We start from the raw sequence: 22,738 nt of genomic DNA, 5'->3' as shown, positions 1-22,738 counted from the left end.
ATGCCAACAAACTGGACAACCACCGAAGAAATGGAGAAATTTCTAGAAACATACAGTCTTCCAAGACTTAATCAGGAAGAAATAGACAATCTGAAACAGACTGATCACTAGTAGTGAAATTACATTAGTAATTAAAAAATACTCCCAGGAAATGAAAGTGCAGGTCCAGAAGGCTTCACAGTGGGAATGCTGCCAAATGTAAAAAAGAGCTAATCCCTATCCTTCTCAAACTATTTCAAAAAATTGAAGAGAATGGAACTCTTCCAGATACATTATACGAGGCCACCATTACCCTGATACCTAAACCAGACAAAGACAATTAAAAAAAGAAAATTACAGACCAATATCTCTGATGAATATAAATGAAAAAAATCCTCAACAAAATATTAGCAAATCAAATTTAACAATATATAAAAAGGATCATACACCATGATCAAATGGGATTTATTCCAGGGATGCAAGGATGGTTCAATATTTTCAAATCAATGTGATACATCATATTCACATGATGATTTCAATAAATGCAGAAAAACATTTGACAGAATTTAACACCTATTCAACACCTATTTGATGAGATAAAAACTCTCTTCAAAGTTGGTATAGAGGAATTCATAAAGACTATTTAATTTATGTCAAACCCACACTTAACATCATACTCAATGGTAAAAAGCTGAAATCTTTTCCTCTAAAATCAGGAAAAAGACAAGGATGCCCACTCTAGCATACTTGTTCTATTTAACATAAGTATTAGAAGCCCTAGCAAGAGCAATAGAACATGAAAAGTAAAATGAATCCAAATTGGAAGGTAAGAAGTAAAACTGTCATTATTTGCAGATGACAAGATGCTGTGTATAGAAAACTCTAAAGTCTCCACGAAAAAATAATTAGGAGTAATAAATGAATTCAGTAAAGTTGTAGGATAGAAGATTAATATAAAGAAATATGTTGCTTTTCTATATGCTAATAATAAACTATCAGAAAGAGAAAGCAAGAAAACAATACTGTTTAAATATCTCATCAAAAATATAAACTTACATGAGTAGGTGAAAAACCTAAATGCTGAAACTATGAAACTTTGATGAAGGAGATTGAAGATGATGCAAAAAAATGGAAAGGTAGCATGTGTTTTTGGATTGGAAGAATTAGTATTCTTAAAATGTCCATACTATGCACAGCAATCTAGAGATTTAATGTAATCCCTAAGAAAATACTCATGACACTTTTCACAGAACTAGAAGAAATAATCCTAAAATATACATGGAACCACAAAAGACCCTGGATTTCCAAAGCAATCTTGAGAAAAAAAGGACAAAGCTGGAAGTATCATGTTCCCTGATTTCAGACTACACTACAAAGCTACAGTAATCTAACAGTATGATACTGGCACAAAATCAGACACCTAGATAAATGGAACAGAATAAACCCAAACACTTATGGTCAATTAATCTATGGCAAAGGAGGCAAGAATATACAATGGAGAAAAGGCAGTCTCTTCAATAAGAGATGCTGGGAAAACTGGACAATTATGTGTAAAAAAATCAAAATAGAACATTTTCTAACACCTTATACAAAAATAAAATAAAAATGGATTAAAGACCTAGATGTAAGACCTGAAACCATAAAACTCCTAGAAGAGAACATAGGTAGAACACTGTTTGACAGAAATCATAGCAATATTTTTTTTTTGGTTCTGTCTCCTAAGGAAAAAGAAACAAAAGTAAAAATAAATAAATGGGAACTAATTAAACTTAAAACATTTTTCACAACAAAGGAAAGCATAGAGGAAATGAAAAGACAACCTACTGGGAGAATGGGAGAAAATATTTGAACATTATATGATTAATAATGGGTTAATATCAAAAATATACAAATAGTTCATACAACTTGATATCAAAAGAAACAAACAACTCAATCAAAAAATGGCAGAAGACCTGAATAGACAGTTTTACAAAAAGATATACAGACCACCAACAGGTACATGAAAAAAATGCTCAGCATTGCTAATTATCAGAGAGACGCAAATCAAAACCACAAGAAGACATTATCTCACACTTGTCAGAAAGGCTGTTATTTAAAAGACAAGAAATAACAAGTTTTGGCACGGATGTGGAGAAAAGGGAACCCTAGTACACTGTTGGTGGGAAAATAAATTGGCACAGAAACTATGGAAAACATTATGGAGGTTCCTCAAAAAACTGAAGATATAATGACCGTATGATCCAGCAATTCCACTGCTGGGTATAAATACAAAGGAAACAAAAACACTAATCTGAAAGATGCATTCACTCCAATGTCCATAGCAGCATTATTTACAATAGATGAGATATGGATGCAACCTAAGTATCCATCAACTGATGAATGTATAAAGAAGATGATGAATGGATAAATATGCACACAGACTATTACTGAGTCATAGGCAGAATGAAATTCTGACATTTGCAATAATGTAAGTATACTTAGAGGGTATTATGCTTAGTGAAATAAGTTGGACAGAGAAAGACATACTCTACCTTATCTCTTATGAGTGGAATCTAAAAAATAAAACAAACAAATACAACATAACAGAAACAGATTCAGAGATGTAGAGAACAAATTAGTGGTTACCAGTGGGAAGATGGAAGTAGGGAGGGGCAAAATAGTGGTATATGATTAAACTATGCAAACTACTATGTGTAAAATAAATAAGCAACGAGGATATATTGTACAGCACAGAGAAATATAATCTTTATTTTGTAATAACTTTGTAGTACAGTTTATTAGAGAAATATAATCTTTATTTTGTAATAACTTTGTAGTACAGTTTATTAAAAATTGACTCACTATGTTGTACACCTGAAGCTAATATAATATTGTTAATCAACTATGCTTCAATTAAAAATAAAAGAATGCTAATGTATCTCTTTAAATGAGACATTTCCTGTAAAATTTACCTTAAAACATATGAACATTTACTTAAAGACTTACGTTTCAAAGAAACATCTATGAAAGAGACCAGCAGATAGACCTAAGTGTGGAAAAGTAGGTAGAAGGGACATTGGGTCTGGAGGGTGTAGGTGGAGATTCAGCCTAGAGAGTCTCTTGTAGGCACCAGATTGGGAAAGTTTTAGCAGTAGATGTGATTATATGTGGAGTATTGAAAGTGGTATTAAGGGATACACATCTGTTCAGACACAAGATGAAGAAACCAAAGTTCCCAAATGGTAAACATATCATGGCAATAAGAAATTCTCAGGAATTCAGAAGAAGCTGTTGAATTTTAGAAGGACTCTCCATAGGAAACAGGTTCCAGCCCTTGACCCAGACTCTCAGACCAGAGCTCCTGTTCCCAGGGGAGAGCCTTAGGGAGACTAATGATGATCTTTCACATTTAGAGACTCAAAAATTACACACTCAGAAATTAGAAATTTGAAGAAACAGAAATTAGGTATGGAAATAACATTTCCAAAATTTGAACCATACTATCTAGGACATGAACCGTATAATTCCAAGAGAGGCATTACAAGATGAGCTATGACTCGGGGAACAACATGAAACCCAGAAGACAGCAATGGAAGAGAACGTCCAGGGTCAAGTTTTTAGGAAAGGGAAATTGGAGCAGAGCTAGGAAACATAGTGTGAGTGTTAAAGCAGCATTTCTTGGGCTAGGTTAGTAGGGAGTAGAACTTCATTTTAAACCACAATACATGGAGATTGAGTAGGAAACTTTCTCTCTTGTCAGTACTACTCTAGGAAAAGGCAGGAATAGTGTACAAAAAGGTAACAGTTTGTCCTAATTTTAGGGAATTTGGAAGCTTGGTGAGTGGGGACTTGATTAACAACACTGAAAAATCAAAGTTTTAAAAGCACATTTTTTACCCTTTATAAAACCATTCAATTGCCCAAATCAAGTCATAACTGTCCCTGTTTCAACACACTGCAGGTCAGACTTCTCTCTTCAAATTTTCAGTTTAGGCTCTTTAAATCTCTGTGTGGAAATGAAGTTCAGTTTCAGACATTTCCTTCTTATAAATGGCATCAAATTTCTCATTTTGGGTGACAGTGAAGTAATTCTTCCAGTCACCTGCAATCCCTAAAAATTACAAATAAGAAAACATATGAATGAATAAAATATTTTCATTATGAAGGAAAAGCTAATGTATACCAAAAGAAAAGATTTGTAATCCCAGTAGTGGGATTGCTGGGTCGTATGGTAGTTCTATTTTTAGTTTTTTAAGGAATCTCCATACTGTTCTCCATAGTGGCTGTATCAATTTACATTCCCACCAAGTACAAGAGGGTTCCCTTTTCTCCACAACATATCCAGAATTTATTGTTTGTAGATTTTTTGATGATGGCCATTCTGACTGGTGTGAGGTGATACCTCATTGTAGTTTTGATTTGCATTTCTCTAATGATTAGTGATGTTGAGCATCCTTTCATGTGTTTGTTGGAAATCTGTATATCTTCTTTGGAGAAATGTCTATTTAGGTCTTCTGCCCATTTTTGGATTGGGTTGTTTGTTTTTTTGATATTGAGCTACATGAGCTGTTTGTATATTTTGGAGATTAATCCTTCATCCGTTGTTTCATTTACAAATATTTTCTCCCATTCTGAGGGTTGTCTTTTCATCTTGGTGCTGGTTTCTTTGCTGTGCAAAAGCTTTGAAGTTTCATTAGGTCCCATTTGTTTATTTTTGTTTTTATTTCTATTTCTCTAGAAGGTGGGTCAAAAAGGATCTTGCTGTGATTTATGTCATAGAGTATTCTGCCTATGTTTTCCTCTAAGAGTTTTATAGTGTGTGGCCTTACATTTAGGTCTTTAATCCATTTTGAGTTTATTTTGTGTATGGTGTTAGGAAGTGTTCTAATTTCATTCTTTTACATGTAGCTGTCCAGTTTTTCCAGCACCTCTTATTGAAGAGGCTGTCTTTTCTCCATTATATATTCTTGCCTCCTTTATCAAAAATAAGGTGCAGAGTCTGGCTTTTAAAAATACATAAGAAGAGTTAATTTTCTTGTCTAAATTTATGGGCTGTACAATAGTTTCCCAAAAGAGATTCTTTTAGTGTTTCTAATTGTCCTAGGTCATGGGGTTACCACTGGCCACTGGATCAATGGTCAGGGAGTATTCTATTTCATGAGTTACTTTTGGAAACTGTACAAAGACCTGGTCATAAGCACAATTAAACCATGAAACAGAAAGCTGATAAGTATCACTTCACAAAAATAATAAATGAGGATGTTATGATATTTGGATGATATTTGTGTTTCCTGAATTCACTAGACATATCTTATTTTAATTTTAGAGGAGAAGAATAGCATTAAAATCAAACACATAAAATCCCTGAACCATTTTTACAAAGGTGAAACTGTTGGGATATAAATTTACTTTTAATCTTTTATACTGGATGCTTAAAAATATATATTTGGAATATTAATAAATTTTTAATGTACTGCTAATGGGTTTGGAAGAAAACATTAATTTTGCCAATTTATTTAATATTAAATATAATAGTGTTGAATTTCAAGCCTTATTAACCCATGATTGCTTCATGAAGATTTAAAACCCTTTTAATGAAAAATATCCCCATAGACAAGGTTGTTTCCCTGGTTATTTTACTTTATTCTGTTTTCGCCAAATGATAATAGTTCTTTGGAATGTATGTGAGGGTAGTGCATATCTGGGATAGTACACCTCTAAAGATGTCACTGAAAAGAGAAAGTACATATTTAAACAATAAAGAGTCATATATAAAGTAGTCTAATAATCTTCTATTTTGAGTATAAATACTATATACACAAACACATTTGCTTCACAAGAGTGAGGGAAGTATAAAATTTTTTTTGATGAAATAAATTCTTGCCAAATCTCAAGGTTTTCTGTTTTGTTGCTGTTTGGGACATAGGCATAAACATTGGACATTATCTATCCTCTCCCTAACATCGTTACTATTGTGTGACTAAATTTTGACCTTGATTTATCCAGCGTGGACTCCTTCAAGACTGAAGGCCAAACTATGCTTGGCCCTTTGTTCATTCTTCACTTTTGAGCCCTTTTCAATATTCATTACATGCATGCCTCTTGTATTATATTATGAGCTTCTTGAGGTAGATGTACATGTCATTTATATTCTAGAGAATATGAGCTGCATATAGGTGTTCATGAAGAGCTTTTCATAAATATTAACTAATGAATAAAGGGTATTCTTTAAGTGTTATTGAATGCATGAATGAATAAATGAGTAGATGAATCTTGAACTATTAGATTAGAACATATTAGACTAATATGACTTGCTACTTTTGTGTATATCATTTTTGGTCAGAAAAAATATAGTAAATGCTTATATATCTTTTCCCAAAATCCTCCCCCAAAACTTGTGCTATAGGTGTTATTCCTTTCTTCATTTTGTCAGTGATGTAACCGAAACTGTGGCAGATTTATTAATATATGCAAAGTCAAAGGTTCAGTGAGTGGCATAGCCTCGATAAATCCCAGAGCAATCTCACCACAAAGGTTATAATCTTCACTACTCCCAGAGGGGATGTAAAGACTATCTCTCTCATATACCCTTTTCCTTTGAAGTTGGTGAAAGCATGGAATCCAGATACTGAGTTTATCTCATCTATCTTTATACCCTAATGAGATATCATTGGATCATAACAATTTTCATACGACTGGGGATAAAACTCTCCTGGAAGTTACATTCAATGGTCTGGCGTAATGAAAATTTGCCTTGTTTAATTAATGAGGTTTTTTGTCTCTGTTTCTTCCACAAGAAAAACATGTGTGTGTGTTGTGCATTTATCAGTCTTCTTTGTTCAAACTTGTAATGCACCATTTACAATGAAAAATTTGCCTTGCCCTCTTATACCACAGATTATTTTTTAAGTGCAGTGTTTTTGAAAATTAAAAGAAAAACATAATTTAGTTTTTTTAGTATAGGACTACACTAAGGTACAGAGAAAACTGTGTTAGAAATATCTGTAATCATATAACTCTTTCAAAATTGAGGGTTTTGATCCATATGTTCATATGCACAATATATTCCTAGGGTTATATTTACTTCCCGGCACACCAACTGAAATTTTATCTTTTTCTCTCCAATCCAGTAAAGGACATTGAAAAGAAAGGTGGCAAGACTAGGTGGATAACTTCTCAAATTTTAGTTAATAATTTGTTAAATGCATTATTTTTATCATTAATAACACATTTTTGACACAAGCCATATACAATAAACATAATATACAGTATTTGCCTTAATGGAAACAGTGCTGTATTTTGACAGTGAATGTCATATTTCTCTATTGTCATTTTCTTAAGTTAATTTTAGATTCCATGTTTTCCTATAATTCAGACAGTATTTTTATGGAGCAAAAACTTCCCATATGGTAAAAAAATGTCATTACTCTTGGTGAATCCTTTTTAACAAAATGACCACTGCTTTCTAAATGATAAGGGGTCTTTAAAGAAGATGGTACTGTATTGAGTGACATTAGTTTATTACTGAGGAGGAGAAGGAGGCCTATGACAATTTAAACAAAGATTTAAGATTTAGTAATAAAAAATTTGGAATGACTCACATCAGAATTGACAAAACCACTCCCTTTTAGCAGGGTAGTAAATAGAAGGAGAAATATGTATCAAGTACTCAAGGTATTTTAATAACGTGTTTACATGCATTATTTCCTTTGATAATTTCTAATCAAATTCAGCAACTTTTGTGGTAGGCATTTTTAGTGTCCTTATTTTACAGATGAAGAAATTGATGCCAAAATTGGCTAAGTAACTTGATAGAGATTACAAAGCTAATCTTCACTTCAGAGTAATTCATAAGAAAGCAAAAAGGAAAATTAAACTCAGCAAAATATTAACCTTTGCGCATAAAAGTGGATTTACTGTGATCCATCACTGTACTTGGTAGATGTGTATAATTCACCAGAGGGTTGTCCTTCATCATTTCAAAGGAGGTATGATGGATGATCTTATCCAAGATCTCATCATTCAGGTTCTTCTCTAGAAATCTAACAATCTTCTTGATTTCTTTCTTTGGATTCTATCAGTGGGTAAAGAGACATATGCTAGAAAATGGTACACAATAACTCATTAACATAATGTGAAAAAAATCATAAAAATGAGAAAAATCAACAATTTATGTTTAGTAAAAGTAGAATGGAATATTTTGTTTGTTCTAAATCTTATATTTTTAGTTTTACATTCAAAGTACAATAAGAATAAATCTTGGCCTAAATATTAACAGTATTTAGAGAAAAAGATTATAGTAAAGATTTTAAGCTCAATTTGTGATCAGATTTGAAATGTAAATGTTTTAGGGACCTAGTATCTTTATTCCTTCTGCCATTATTTTTCTGTTCTTCATCAAAATTGCTTTCTTATTCTTAATAATAATATTTAAAAACAAAAATAATAAATTCAGGGAAAACCAGGTATTTTTTGAAGTGTAAATACTGATCAAATCTTGCTTGGATGTAAATTATTAAAAATAAACTCCAATGAAGTTGCAAAGATATCAAGACCTAAATTATTCATTGGTCTTTGAGAATAAGAAGAAAAAAATCTGAGAGATAAATCATTTTATCAGATTCTAATGACATAAACTTAATATTTATAACTTTTTAGGAAGCTAAGTTAAAATCTACACAGATATATCTAGAAAGATTTTGAGGGGGTAACATCTAAGCTGAGTTTAGAAAGATGAGTCAGAATTTACCAAGATGCAGTCTGCTGAGTGGTTGGAGAGTGAATTCCCAGCAGAGAAAATAGTTAAAACTCTTGGAGGTATAGGTTCTCACAGTGTGTTCAAGGGAGAAAAAAAGCAAAGTGGTTGCAGTTAGAGCTGAGTTGTTTATAAGAGTGGGAAAGGCTATGAATCAAGAAAGATGAATTGGGGTAAAATTGAGAACATCCTTGAATGTCCTGCTGAAGGATTTGGACTGTATCTGTTATGTAATAGGGAAGCAACAACATTTAATAATATGTCTTATTAACTCTCTGTGTGTTTATGTATGTGTGTGTGTGTGTGTGTGTGTGTGTGTGTGGTGAATGTATGTGCATGTGTATTTTTTTTTTTGCAATCTCAGTTTGTTGTCTTTTTTTCTTTTCTGTACGCGGACCTCTCACTGTTGTGGCCTCTCCTGTTGCGGAGCACAGGCTCCGGACGCGCAGGCTCAGCGGCCATGGCTCACGGGCCCACCCACTCCGTGGCATGTGGGATCTTCCCAGACCGGGGCACGAACCAGCGTCCCCTGCATCGGTAGGCAGACTCTCAACCACTGCGCCACCATGGAAGCCCTGTTGTCTTTTTTTTTAACATCTTTATTGGAGTATAATTGCTTTACAATAGTGTGTTAGTTTCTGCTGTATAACAAAGTGAATCAGCTATACATATGCATATATCCCCATATCCCCTCCCTCTTGCTTCTCCTTCCCACCCTCCCTATCCCACCCCTCTAGGTGGTCACAAAGCACCGAGCTGATGTAAAGGAGAAGGACACATTTGAAAGATATAATAGTTAAAGCATGTGGAACAATGGGATGTTCAGGATATAGTGGAACCATATCAGCTACATGAAAGCCAGTGAGGACAATTTACTTTCAAGCTTTGAACTCTGAATGAACAACCAAACATCATTAACCAAAAGAGAGAATAAAGGAAAAGGATTACCTGTTGGAGAGAGAGAAGCAAGATGAGTTTAGTTTTGAACATGTTAAATTTGTGGGTTGTTTTAATAAAAACATGGGTTTGAATTCAGGGTAGAAGTTAAAATGGAGTTTTTGGTGGGTCATTAGCACATAAATAGTTTTGGCAACAGTGAGCTTGGACATGATCATCAAACTATAGCAAAGAATTCAAAAAGAAAAATGACTAAGTGATAGAGATTCACAGGAAAACCATGACAGTGTGATAACCAATTAAATGTAGGAGAGAAGTTCGAAAAGAGAAGGTGCTCAAAAGAAACACAACGGTTAAAAAGGATAAGGATAAAAATGTCACTGATTTCAGTTATTGTCATTAATGACCTTAACCAGATTTGGGTAAGTAGGCAAGGAAAATAGGCAAAGCAATCATGTCATTTTGGACTCCATAGATTAAGTTGAAAAAATATAATAATCCTTTTACCCCAGGATGTAGCTAAAGAATTATCTAGAATGCATTTCTACCATTTTACCTCTTTCATATCTTCATAGAATAAAAAAAGTATTGGGTGTTCTTCCTTTTTCTTCCACCAGCTTTTAACGTGATTAAACCAGGAGCCGAAGGCCACTAAAACCAGAGAAACAGTCTACTTCCATAAGCATTCATCAAATCAAAGATTTGTTTGTGACCAATAAGTCAAAATGTACAAACATTTTGTGGAATTTAGTACTCAAGGGAACTGAGACTGTAAATCCAATTTAAACAATTATATACCATCAGCCATTTATGGATGTATAATCAGATTTTTAAAAATATTAAGTACAAAAGAAGCATTTCAAATGAAAATACATTAACCTCTAATAGGTTATACTTAGCCTCACACAGAAGAAAACTATTCTTTTATGAAGTACTCAATCAATTATTTACCTAAGTACTATAAATATATCTGTAACAGATTTAACTAATGATTTGGGCAAGTTAAACAATTTCTATTCTGAGCAGGAACTGAGAATGAGTTTTTAGCAACTGAAAAGAGATTCAAGAATATTTTCGTTAAGCCAATGTTTAATACCAAGTTTATATGTTGAATGTCATAGTAAAATATTAGATGTATTTGATTTAATTTTTAAATGGTATTTGAATGTACTTGTTACTGATTTGGAAAAATAAGTGTTTTGAAAGGAAAATTCATACTTGTAATGGTTAATATTATTTTTTAAAATAATTTTAAAATGACATTAATTTTTAGCCAAGGCCATCGTACCATTTCCAGTCAAGAATTTCTCTAGATATTCTCCCCAGGTTCCCGGAAGAGGTTGTAAATTATTCATTAAGTCAAAATGGTAAAATGAGACTGCAACATCCTTGGCATTTCGAGCCAGATAAATCATCTGCAGGGGGAGGATGAAAAAAATCAAATACATGATATTTTGTTTAAGAAAAAAAGTAACATACAGTAGGCATGTAAACTAACAGGTTTGAAATCCATGAAATTAAAAACAGGAAAATATTAAGAAAATTAATGAAACAAAAAGCTGGATCTTTTTTAAAAAATCAAGAAAATTGATAAATGTCTAACAAGACTGACAAAATAAATAGAGAAGACACAAATTACTAGTATCAATAAAAAACAGGGGATATCACAACAAATCTTGCAGCTATTAAAAGAAAAATAAGCGTGTGAAAAAATACCAAACATCTTACTTCATCAGGGAAATGCAAATTAAAACAATGAGACACAACTCCATACTTTTTAGAATGGCCAAAATCTAGAACAGTGACAACACTAAATCCTGGTGAGGGTGTGGAACATCAGGAAATCTCATTCATTGCTGGTGGGGGTGCAAAATGGTACTGCTGCTTCATAAGACACTTGTTTCTCTCAAAACAAAATATACTTTTACCATATGATCCAGAAATTGCATTACTTGGTATTTACCCAAAGGAGTTAAAAAATAAAGTTCACACAAAAACCTGCAAATGAGTGTTTATGCCAGCTTTGTTCATAATTGCCAAAATTTGGAAACAACCATAATGTCCCTCAGTAGGTTACTGGATAAATAAACCCTGGTACCTCCAGTCAATAGACTACTATTCATTACTAACAAGAAATGAGCTATCAAGCCATGAAAAGACATGGAAGAATATTAAAGGCATATTACTAAGTGAAAGAATGCAATCTGAAAAGGCTACATCTGTATGATTCTAACAATATGACATACTGGAAAAGGCAAAACTGTGGAGGCAATAAGAAGATCAGTGGTTGCCAGGGTTAAGGGGAGGAAATGAATCAGTGGAGCACAGAGGATTTATAGGGCAGTGAAACTGCACTGTATGGTACTATAATGGTATATACATGTCATCATACATTTGTCTAAGCCCATGGAATGCACAACACCAATAGTGAACCCTAAGGTAAATTATGGACTTTGGGTGATAATGATGTGTCCATGTAGGTTCATCAATTGTAACAAATGTATTGCTCTGGTGAGAGGTCAGAGATATTGATGATGGGGAGTCTATGGATATGTGGGAGCAAGGGATATATGGAAAACCTCTTTAACTTCCTCTCAATTTTCTGTCAAAATAAATTTGCTTTAAAAATAGATAAAATTGCTGTAAAAAAACAAGTCTGTTAAAAGAAAGAATAAGATGGGAATATTACTAACATTTCACTACAAAACTCAACAACTTAGAATTCCTCACATATCACAAACTAGCAAAAGCCAGATAGACAATCTGAATAGCTTCACAATTATTGGAAAAAAAATGAGTTTTAAATTTAAAAGTTTCCCTGAAGCAAATATCCAGGCTCAAATGTCTCACTGAAGAATTTTACCAAACTATTAAATAAGAATTGATACCCTTATGCTGAGTTTTCAGGGAAGGTCAAACTATATAAGACAGCTGGGAAATAATAGTAGTAATATTGTGCTGAGATAAGGATTTTGTTGCTGCATAACTTTGGAAAACTTGAGCATGTACATTTAGGCTAAAACGTATTCTTTTAATCGAAATACTTTTTTTTAATGTAGCTCACTTCTCATGGTAACAGATAAACAAAACATTTGAGCAATTACTTTACTTACTATGTGAGTGAAAAAGGGTTAAAAGTCACATTAAAAAATTTACTTGTGGTTTAGAGTATACCTTGCAGTTGTTTTCCCAGAAAGACTTAGGAATGAGATCAATTGGTAGATGTGTCTTCACAAGCCGGGGTGATGGATTCTTCTCTAATTGCTCTATACCTAGGGAAATTTAGTTTGGTTATGGAGATACTAGAGTCTCCAAGGAGCCTGCATTTCTGGATTTTCTTAATCAACTTTTCAAAATATTTTTGACCAGTATATAATGCTGCTAAACTTTGAACCAATCTCAAGCATCATTTATCTGGATTCTAAGAGCCAATATTTTCTAATGGTTAAGAGCTTGGGTTCTGCAGTTAGCCTCTTTGGGCTCAAATCCTAACTTTATCACTCATCATGAAATATCTGAAAGTATCCCAGAGTCTCTATGCTTCATTTTAACCACCTCCCAAATGACAAGTAATAATACCAACCTTAGCAATTTGGAGTTTTATCATGCCTTTGCATTATTACAAGTAATTACAAAAATGTTTCCTGTATGTAGAGATATTGATAACTGGTAATTCTCATATTGGCTATTGTTATGCAGCAGCTATTGTAGTATAGATGAGATCTTTGTAGAGCATCACCTGTTGTACCTGCATTTTCATTATTTCCTTTATGTGTCATATATATATATATACTACGCATATAAAAAATGAATTTTTTGTGCTATTTTTAGGTGCTGGCTGAAATTTCTAAAGGCATACAACTAATAAGTAATAGAACTTAGTTTCAAATTAAGTCTTTGGTTAAGGGTTATATGAACTTCCTTGTGACAGAAAGTATCCATTTATTTTCTACATGAAGAGCTAGGAAGATCCCAGGGGCCTAGATCAATCTATAAGTGACTTGGCCAGTCTGAGGGCACTTTTGGGGTAAAGGCATACTCAGAGAATTTCTGACATAGACCAGGAAGAGCTGTGATTACCCTTAATTTATGATTTTTAATGGACTCAGTGGCCTTTATCACTTCCCAGATTTATCTGTTAATGATGTCATCCCATATAGAGTCGTCAGTCCCTAAAATCTCAATTATTCTTGTCTCCTCCTTCAGGTTTCACATCCAGTCAATCTTACAGTCCTGTACATTTTTTCACAATATTACTTACACCCAGTCTAACCTCTATATTACCTGTTAATCCTATATATATCATCTTCACATATTTTGCATACAAAGGCACACCTGCCCCAAATTTTATGACTTACTCATTCAAAGCAATCCTATGCTTCAATTGTTCACAAAATTAACTACATATGTTTAAAAGCCATTCAGTTGCAAATAAGTCATCCTTTTTAAATGTTCTATACAGCACATATTTTGTCTCACAGTTTATGTTTATTTATTTGTTTATTGTCAGTTCCCATGCCTCTTCCCATCCTCATTCCCAAATGCACACTGGAATGGAGAGTCCATAAGAGCAGAAGCATAGCTTGTTATGTTCACCAGTGAATAGTCTGTAGAGAACAGTTCATAGCACATGGTGGTATCAAGAAGAACCCCTTAATATCAATGCAGATAGGGTTGACAGACTTAGGAAATAAAGATGCAAGAATCCCAGTTAAATTTGAACTTCACATAAACAACAGATACCTGTAAGTATCTCCCCTGCAATATTTGAAATATACTAAATAAAAGAAGTATCTATCTGATTTTCAAATTTAATTGGGTATCCTGGATTTTATCTGGAACTATTAATTATACACCTGTAAAATTCCACCAGCTAATACCTTATGTTTCTGCTGACCTGGTAGCTGCAGCTACTTTATCCAGCATATAGAAATGAGAAATCATAATCTTCCACAACTCACTCTGCCTCAAAGTCCATGACTTGAAATTTTATGTGTCTCTTTTATAAAGTTTTCACTATTTGTTCTTCCTCTTCCATCTCTTAACTTCACTGAAAGATTTCTCAACCTCTTCTGTCTTGTGATTGTTTTGCCACATGAGGTCCTTTAAATGAACGCTTTACATACTTAAATGTGGATGTTGGGAATATGTAATGACATCGCAAGTATACACATTCGGGTTGCAGAGGAAACCTGAGTGTCAGTTTACTCTCCTTTACCTGCCGAATCTCACCTACTCACTCTCTGGTGATGCTACATGGTCTCACATCCCATCCCCAACCTCTGTCTCTCACCAGTAATCTCTGACTCCCCTGTCCCTGATTACTTTGATTCTATCATTTTTTCATTTCATACTTTTCTATGGTTCTGGAGTCTTAACTCACTCGGTACTCATATTTGTTGCTTGTCCCAGAATAATCCTTTAGTTTCAAGCTTTAGCATTTGCTCTCTGACTTCAGGCAACCACACAGAGGGAATCATATACCCTCTCAACTGGTCCTTCTCTGCCTGTGGAAGTAACTAGCTCCAGTAGGGGAGATAATTTGAATTCTGATGTTTACATTGATAGACATTCACCACCATAATACTGTCTTTTTATCCCAGGTTTCCAGCAGCATTTGAAAGCTAGCCCTCGCTTTTTGAACCCTTCTCAGTTGCTTACATGACACCCTACTCTGCTGATTCTCTCTTAGCTCACTGAGTATTTCTTAAGAATTACAAGCCCTGCATGATCTGTCCCTGCCCAGTCTCCAATTGTTTTGCCTCTCACTTTTCCGTTCTCTCATTGTTGTTGTTGTTGGTGGTGGTGGTTGATTTTTTAGTCCCTGGACTACACCTAGGTCTTTTCTGCATCTAGGCCCCCATACCTAATGCTTCATCTTCCTGAAATATGCTTTCTCTAGCACTGTGCAAAGCTTTAGGTCTCCATTCAGAGCTGATATCCCTAACTACCCAATCTAAAGTAAAGTCTCCTGATGTTCCCTTTCCTAGAGCCCTATTCTCTGGATATGTTAGGCTAACAATATTCGTATATTGCTAGTTTCTTTACTTATTTAATGTCACAATGTTATTGTAAGCTCTTTGGAGATAGGACATCTAATTTGCTGACTTTTTAAAAATAGATTTAATTAATTAATTAATTTGTTTATTTATTGGCTGCGTTGGGTCTTCCGTTGCTATGTGCAGGCTTTTTCTAGTTGCCGTGAACAGGGGCTAGTCTTCGTTGCAGTGTGAGAGCTTCTCATTGCAGTGGCTTCTCTTGTTGCAGAGCATAGGCTCTAGAGTGCAGGCTCAGTAGTTGTGGTGCACAGGCTTAGTTGCTCTGCGGCATGTGGGATCTTCCCGGGCCAGGGCTCAAACCCGTGTCCCCTGCATTGGCAGGCAGATTCTTAACCACTGTGACACCAGGGAAGCCCCTACTGATCATTTTTTATCTAGTCCATAGAACAGTGCACAGTTATTTAGAAGAACTCAGTAAATATTTGTGCAATGAAAAATGAATTATATTAATAATAAATTTTATGTTTTATGAGGCATTGGTACTTCTTGTTTATTTAATTACAGCAATGTTCTAAAATTAAGAAATTACTGTTCTAATCTGCCAAATTTTATGCAACAAAATTCAGTAAAAGATAAGAAACGGTTTTTTTATCAATGAGATTTTTAGTTGTTTTCCATAACAAAATTATTTTATCTTTGATTAGCATACCTGGATGTGCATGCAATGGACTAAACTACAGTTTCTCTGTATGCCTTGCTTATTGTACTGCTTGCAAAACTTCCATTTTATGTTACCAAATATACTCCATTTTCCTTGAATGGACATCACAAATACAGTGTTTAATATGTGATGTAAATACTACTACAAAATTATAATTTCTGGGTGATTTAAAATTACCTGAAATCCCCAGTCCAGGAAGAGCCATTTCCAACATTGGAACTTTCACAGTTATAACATCTCGCTTACAGTTTTCAACATCTCCATCATTTAGAACCATGTCCAAAATTTCACTAACCCAAGTGGTACCTGTGGCAAAAGACAACATTTTTATAACCTTCACCTGAATCTGGGGGCAAAAAGTCCCAGCTGGAAGCCTGCCACCTTAATATATTATCTTAGAAAATTAATTCTGCAGAGTTTCCCTTTCTATGCCCCAAATGTCCATTTTAATATCCTCAAAGTAGATGGCTAGACTGACTTTTAGGAATACTAATTTTATTTAGGATGTTAGCGATTTTGTAGAGAAGCTAATTTTCAGGGAACAAAAGCTGAAGTCAGACGTGCATTTGTCAGGCCACAAAACTCACCTGATTTGGGGTAAGTGGCTATCACAATGTCATCTGGCCTACTTTGGAACTGTTCAATCTTTTCCCAGTTGTTTGCAAAAGCATAGGTGATGGGACAGCCATGGACTATCTTCAGATTTTTTCTCAGGATATCTTTTTGGGAAGTCATCTTTGTTCCAGACTATAAAAATACTTAATTGAATACTTAAGAATAATCAAATCATGGAGAAAAAAAGAGGGTAAAAATAAGAAACTGAGTAACTAATGTTATTAAGACACTGCAACTTGACAGTAAAATTGGCCTTTAACACACTGAGCACAAGAGATCTAAATACAAAGGGCATTTTTATGGGTGTACAGCTGTAGATTGCAAGAGCAACAGCTGGCTCAGTGACAAGCAGATCAAAGGTCTTTAATGGAAGCTTTGGAAAGAAATAGAACTGCACATTTTACTTTGAATTAAAAACCCCACTTCACAGAAATATGCTAAAAAATATCTGGACCTAAAGCAAAATAAATCTATCAGTCATTGTTATACTCCAGTTGTACCTCATTTTTTCTCACAGGAAACCTGTTGTGTTTCTCACCTTGATTCTTCTGAGTATAATGAATTTGTTTTCTCTGTCTGCTTCTAAGATCCTCTTTTTTTATCACTGGTTTTGAGCAACTAAATTATGATGTGCCTTGGTGTGGTTATTTTCATGTGTTTGTTGTTGTGTGCCTATGCTTCACATTTATTGAACTTCTCTGAATTGTGTTGACAGTCATCATTTCTTCCAAAAAATTTTTTTTTATTTCTCTCTCTTTTTCTGACAACCCAGGCTACATAAAGTTGTTCACAGCTCACTGAAGCTCTATTCATTTTGTAAAATCTTTTTTGTCTCTCAATTTGGATAACTTCTATGGCTATATTTCTTCATGTTCACTAACTTTTTCTTCTGAAATGTGTAATCTGATGTTAATACCATCCAATGAATGTTTTTCTCAGACGTAGTTTTCATCTCTAGAAGATCATTTTGGGCATGATTTTACTTTTTCTGTCTCAACTTTTTGAGCATATTGAATATAGCTATAATGACTATTTTAATATCTTTTTTTGCTAATTCTAACATCTGTGTGAGTTCTAGATTGTTTTCAGTCAACTAATTTTTCCCTTACCTATGGTTGCCTTCTTCGGCTAGTTTGCCTGCCTGATATTTTTTATTGGCTGTCTGGTGGTGTACCTGGGTTTTCCTCCCTGAGCTGTGGCCCAGAAATTCTCTCATGACAGTAAGCTGGGGAAAGAGTAGGGCTCATTTTGTTTGTTTCCTATCCACTATCATTCATTTTGGTTGTTTCACACAAGGGGGAAAATTTAGTTTCTGTTACTCTATTTTGCTTAGAAGCTATGATGATTAATTTTATGTGTCAATTTGCCTGGACCATGAGATGCCCAGATATTTGGTCAAACATTATGCTGGATGTTTCTGTGAGGATGTTTTGGGATGAGATTAATCTGTAAATGGATATATTAAATAAAGCAGATTGCTTTCCCTAATGTAGGTTGGCCTCATTCAGTGAGTTGAAGACCTGAATAGAACAAAAAGTCTGAGTAAGAAGGAATTCTTCCTAGCTGATGGCCTTTGAACTGTAACATCAACTTTTTTCCTGCATTCACGCTGGAACTAAAACATTGACTTTTCCTGGGTCTGAAGCCTGGCAGGTTTTGAACTGGAACTATACCATTAGCTCTCCTTGTTCTTAGGCATTCAGACTCAAACTGGAACTAAATCATCAGCTACTCTGGGTCTCCAGCTTGCCAATTCATCCTGCACATCTTGGGACCTATCAGCCTCTAAAATTATCTAAGCCAATTATGTATAGTAAATCTCTTTATGTGTATATATATAATATAAAAATTGCTATGCCTCTTCTTTAATTAATAAACTATCCTTATCATAATAATCCTAATAATGCTAACCCTGAATTAGAATCTTATTGATCTGTTAATCTATTCAAAACATTTTGGGTCTTAAGAGACTGTATTAGTCAGGGTTGTCAAGAGAAACAGAATCAATTACATATATATATATGTATATATATATATAAATACATATATATGTAATTATATATATACTTATATATATATATATATATATATGTATGGAGAGAGAGAGAGAAGAGGGAGGGAATTTATTATAAGGAATTGGCTCACGTGATTATGGATGCAGACAAATCCAAAGATATGCAGTTATCCCAGGCTGGAGAACCAGGATAGGCAATGGTGTAGTTCTCTTCTGAAGGCCGGCAGGCTTGAGATCCAGGAAGAACTAATATTTCAGTTTAAGTGTGAAGGTAGGAAAAACAATGTCCCAGCTCAAAGACAGCCAGGCAGGAGGGATTCTCCCTTACTCCCAGAGGGCCCCCCTTTTTATGTGATTCAGGCCTTCAGCTGAGTGGTTGAGGCCTGTCCACACCAGGGAGGGCAGTCTGTTTTACGTAGTCTACCAATTCAAATGTTAATTTCACCCCCAAATACACTAACAGACACAGCTAGAATAATGTTTGAACAAATATCTGGGCTCACTGTGAGCCAATCACGTTGACACACGGAACTGACCATCACATACAGCTACTCATTATTTATATTTTCCACTTCATTTTCACTGAACTTTGTAAGTGAAACTGTAGTCTTGCTCTTCCTAATGTGTTTCTCATTTTACAACCCTCTCCCTGCCCCCATGGAATGTAAACATCTCAGAAATAGAAGGAAATGCAGAATGTATAAGTTATAGGATCCATCATAATCTATTTTTCCATTTATTTCTGAGAATCTGTCAATCAATAATAATAGATAATGTATACAACAGATAAATAGAGTTTGAATTAACAAGCTAAATTACACCTCTGATTGACAAATTAATTGATACCTATATTCTTTTATAAGGCAAATTTTTTTTTTTCTTTGCGGTACACGGGCCTCTCACTGTTGCGGCCTCTCCCGTCGCGGAGCACAGGCTCCGGACGCGCAGGCTCAGCGGCCATGGCTCACGGGCCCAGCCACTCCGCAGTATGTGGGATCTTCCCGGACCAGGGCACGAACCCGTGTCCCCTGCATTGGCAGGCGGACTCTCAACCACTGCGCCACCAGGGAAGCCCTATCAGGCAAATATTTTGTGTAATTCGGTGATTCCAAATTCTTTGAGGGTGCTTTAAACAGTGATTGCACTTATTAAGCTTTCAGTAGTAACTTGTGCAATGGGAACCACAAGCAAAATCACTAATATAAAAGCTAGCTGTAATTTAAACTCATATGCCTAAAATTGATTTGTATAGAAAAAGTTATGCTTTAGATCAGGAAAAATATGCTGGTGTAACAGACTAGTGTTTTAGAGATAACTTCTCTACACCCTACTAGCCCCCATCCTCTAGCCCTTTAAAAAAGTCTAGAAGAGAGAAATCTGGACAAACATTTTTTCATTTTACATTATAAGACATGAATTATATGTCATATTTTATATCTTATAATTAACAGGTATACTTACAACAATAGTGTGTCTTTAAGTTTTCCCAATAAAAGTTGTTATTAAAGAATGGATTTTTCTTAAAATATACGGCATCTTATGCTAGATACAGTTCAAATAATTTGAATTTTGCATCTTCATTACTGCTCATAGAATAAAGGAGTTGGGGCCTCGGAAGCTTAGAAAAGTGTATATTAATGAAAGAGCAGAGTCTCAGCAGAGAGTAGACACAAACATGTTTACAGCAGGCAAGATCCTAAGAAAAGGATGCCAGTGAGAGTTGAGTAGACTGGGCATTTGGGGAAAATTCTATTAAATATTCCATATTAAATTGTTGCGTTTTCTATGCTTCTCAATTATCCTTTATTTTTGGTAAAATATCTGGCTGATTTCATGGTCCCTTGTTAGTGCAGGGGCAGGTTCTAGTAGAAAAAATTCGCCATCCTGAATTACTGTGGATCATGTCAGCAGCCTCAAGAAGGGAATAAATAATGTGGTTGGTCAAGAACTCAGCAGAGCAGGAAGTGGCAAGAAGTGAAACTGAGTATGTAAACACTGTGTTTGGAATAAAGTAGGTATTAAATGAACTGAATAAATGAATGAATGATGAGACCTACACTTCCCATCCAGAATCTTCTAGATCTTGGGGACAGTGTAACTTTCGAGTTTGGATACAAAGAATGAGTGATGGCAGAAATCAACATAGTATATTCAGATATTAGATTTTTATTTCACATAGTAAATGAGATGGTTTTCCTTGAAACATTTTGTTCTATTAATTTCTTAGCAAATTGTTTTTTCCAGATTATGTAAATGTAAATATCAATCTCAGACCTCATTTGAACACTTGTATATTCTGAATTAATTGAGGAAAATAAGTGAGGTTCTCTTTTCCTTCTTTGGCTCTAGAATATAAAATTTAGGAGGACTATAAGTCCACTTACCAACTCATATTAAACATACAGATTGTTATGGGAAAGCAAGTGAGTATTGAGGACACAGATTTATTTTCCATAGTGTCTGCTATAAATCATATAGACAAATTTTTTCCCCACACAGTAGGTGGTTAACATTATGTTATACATTTATAACATCATTCCTAGCTCCATTTCATGTCTTAAAGTTTTCATTTCTTTATTTATTCATTTTAATTTGACTTGTACTATTATTTTATATTTATATAATTGATTCATAAGTGCTATTTAAATACAGTCCATGTATAAGCACCATGTACTATTGTCATCATTTGAGAGCTTGTTAGAAATGCAGAATCTCAGGCCCCAATCCAGAATCAAAACCTATATTTCAATAAAATCCCCAAGTAATTTATACTCATAAGAAAATTTGGGAAGCATGATTTTAAAACACTTTTAATCTACTCTCTGACAATATAAGGTGTATATAAATGATTTATCAAAATGAATTAAGTTTCTTCCAGAAAATAGTGTTGATTGTGTTTAATATATATTATCTCTAATCATTACCCACCCTGACAATAAGTTTTACTTTCATTTTACAGATTAAGATTAGGAAACAGAGTTTCAGAGAGTCTGCTCAGATACACAGCAAGTGAGTGTGTGTCTCAAAAATAGAGTTCAGTTTCCCCAGGTCTGCTCACTTGGTCATACTGCATGTCTACATGGATGGGCCTGACTAGAATCAAAGATGTTCCTGATTGTAGGGAAATTTTTTTTGACAAAGCAAACTTTGCTCTGACAAAAAGCTTTAACTCCTCATGCTGCAAAAATGTTGTCAGAAAAGGATGGATATGAGTAACAAGATGATCATGAATACATACTAATCACATCTGGGAAGTGGGTGTAACCAATTCAAGAATGTTGGAGTAGCAGTCTTGAATTAACACTGCTTCATCACGACCAGTGGATGATGATGAGCTTAGAATTATATGAGAAGATAGATTCAGGGAAGAGGGCCCGAAGACATAAGATAACTAATGTTATTGAGTTTATGAGTGATACTTACTTTAAAATATAAAAGTTGGTTCCTAAAAGTCTTTATGGTTTATGAGTGATATTTACTTTAAAATATAAAAATCATTTCCTAAAAATCTTTTAAATCTTACCATAGAGTGACAAAAAATTTTATGTGGTTATATAAATTTTATGTGGTCTACATGATACTACAAATCTTCCTAGTTAAGTTGAGCCATAAGCTAAAAAATAAAATGTCTAAAATTGACTTTAAAAAAATTAATAGAATAAAAAGGAAAATGGAAAACAATGCCCCTCTTAGGAGAAAGTAACTGAGTCATCTGACACTAAAGGTGAATGGTTCTTTTAATGGGAAAAGAATATTTCTTCCATTTGTTTCACCCTAAC

The 22,738-nt window shown here is 34.2% G+C and overlaps 1 protein-coding gene across 1 annotated transcript; it reads right to left on the bottom strand.

Moving 5' to 3' along the window:
* Nucleotides 1–3,861: 3,861 nt before the first annotated feature.
* Nucleotides 3,862–17,188, bottom strand: SULT1B1 (sulfotransferase family 1B member 1). Its single transcript, XM_024741612.1, has 7 exons — nt 16,918–17,188; nt 16,508–16,636; nt 12,785–12,882; nt 10,899–11,025; nt 10,167–10,261; nt 7,852–8,032; nt 3,862–4,069 (listed from the first exon to the last, which is right to left on the bottom strand). Exons 1-7 carry the CDS (start codon nt 17,063–17,065, stop codon nt 3,957–3,959), a joined length of 891 nt encoding a protein of 296 aa, XP_024597380.1. The 5' UTR covers nt 17,066–17,188; the 3' UTR covers nt 3,862–3,956.
* Nucleotides 17,189–22,738: the final 5,550 nt, after the last annotated feature.

Source organism: Neophocaena asiaeorientalis, unplaced genomic scaffold (genome assembly GCF_003031525.2).
Source record: "Neophocaena asiaeorientalis asiaeorientalis breed wild unplaced genomic scaffold, Neophocaena_asiaeorientalis_V1.1 scaffold445, whole genome shotgun sequence".
NCBI classification, from domain to species: Eukaryota; Metazoa; Chordata; class Mammalia; order Artiodactyla; family Phocoenidae; genus Neophocaena; species Neophocaena asiaeorientalis.
Note: the sequence above shows the minus strand (reverse complement) of the source record. Positions and strands in the feature narration are given on the sequence as shown.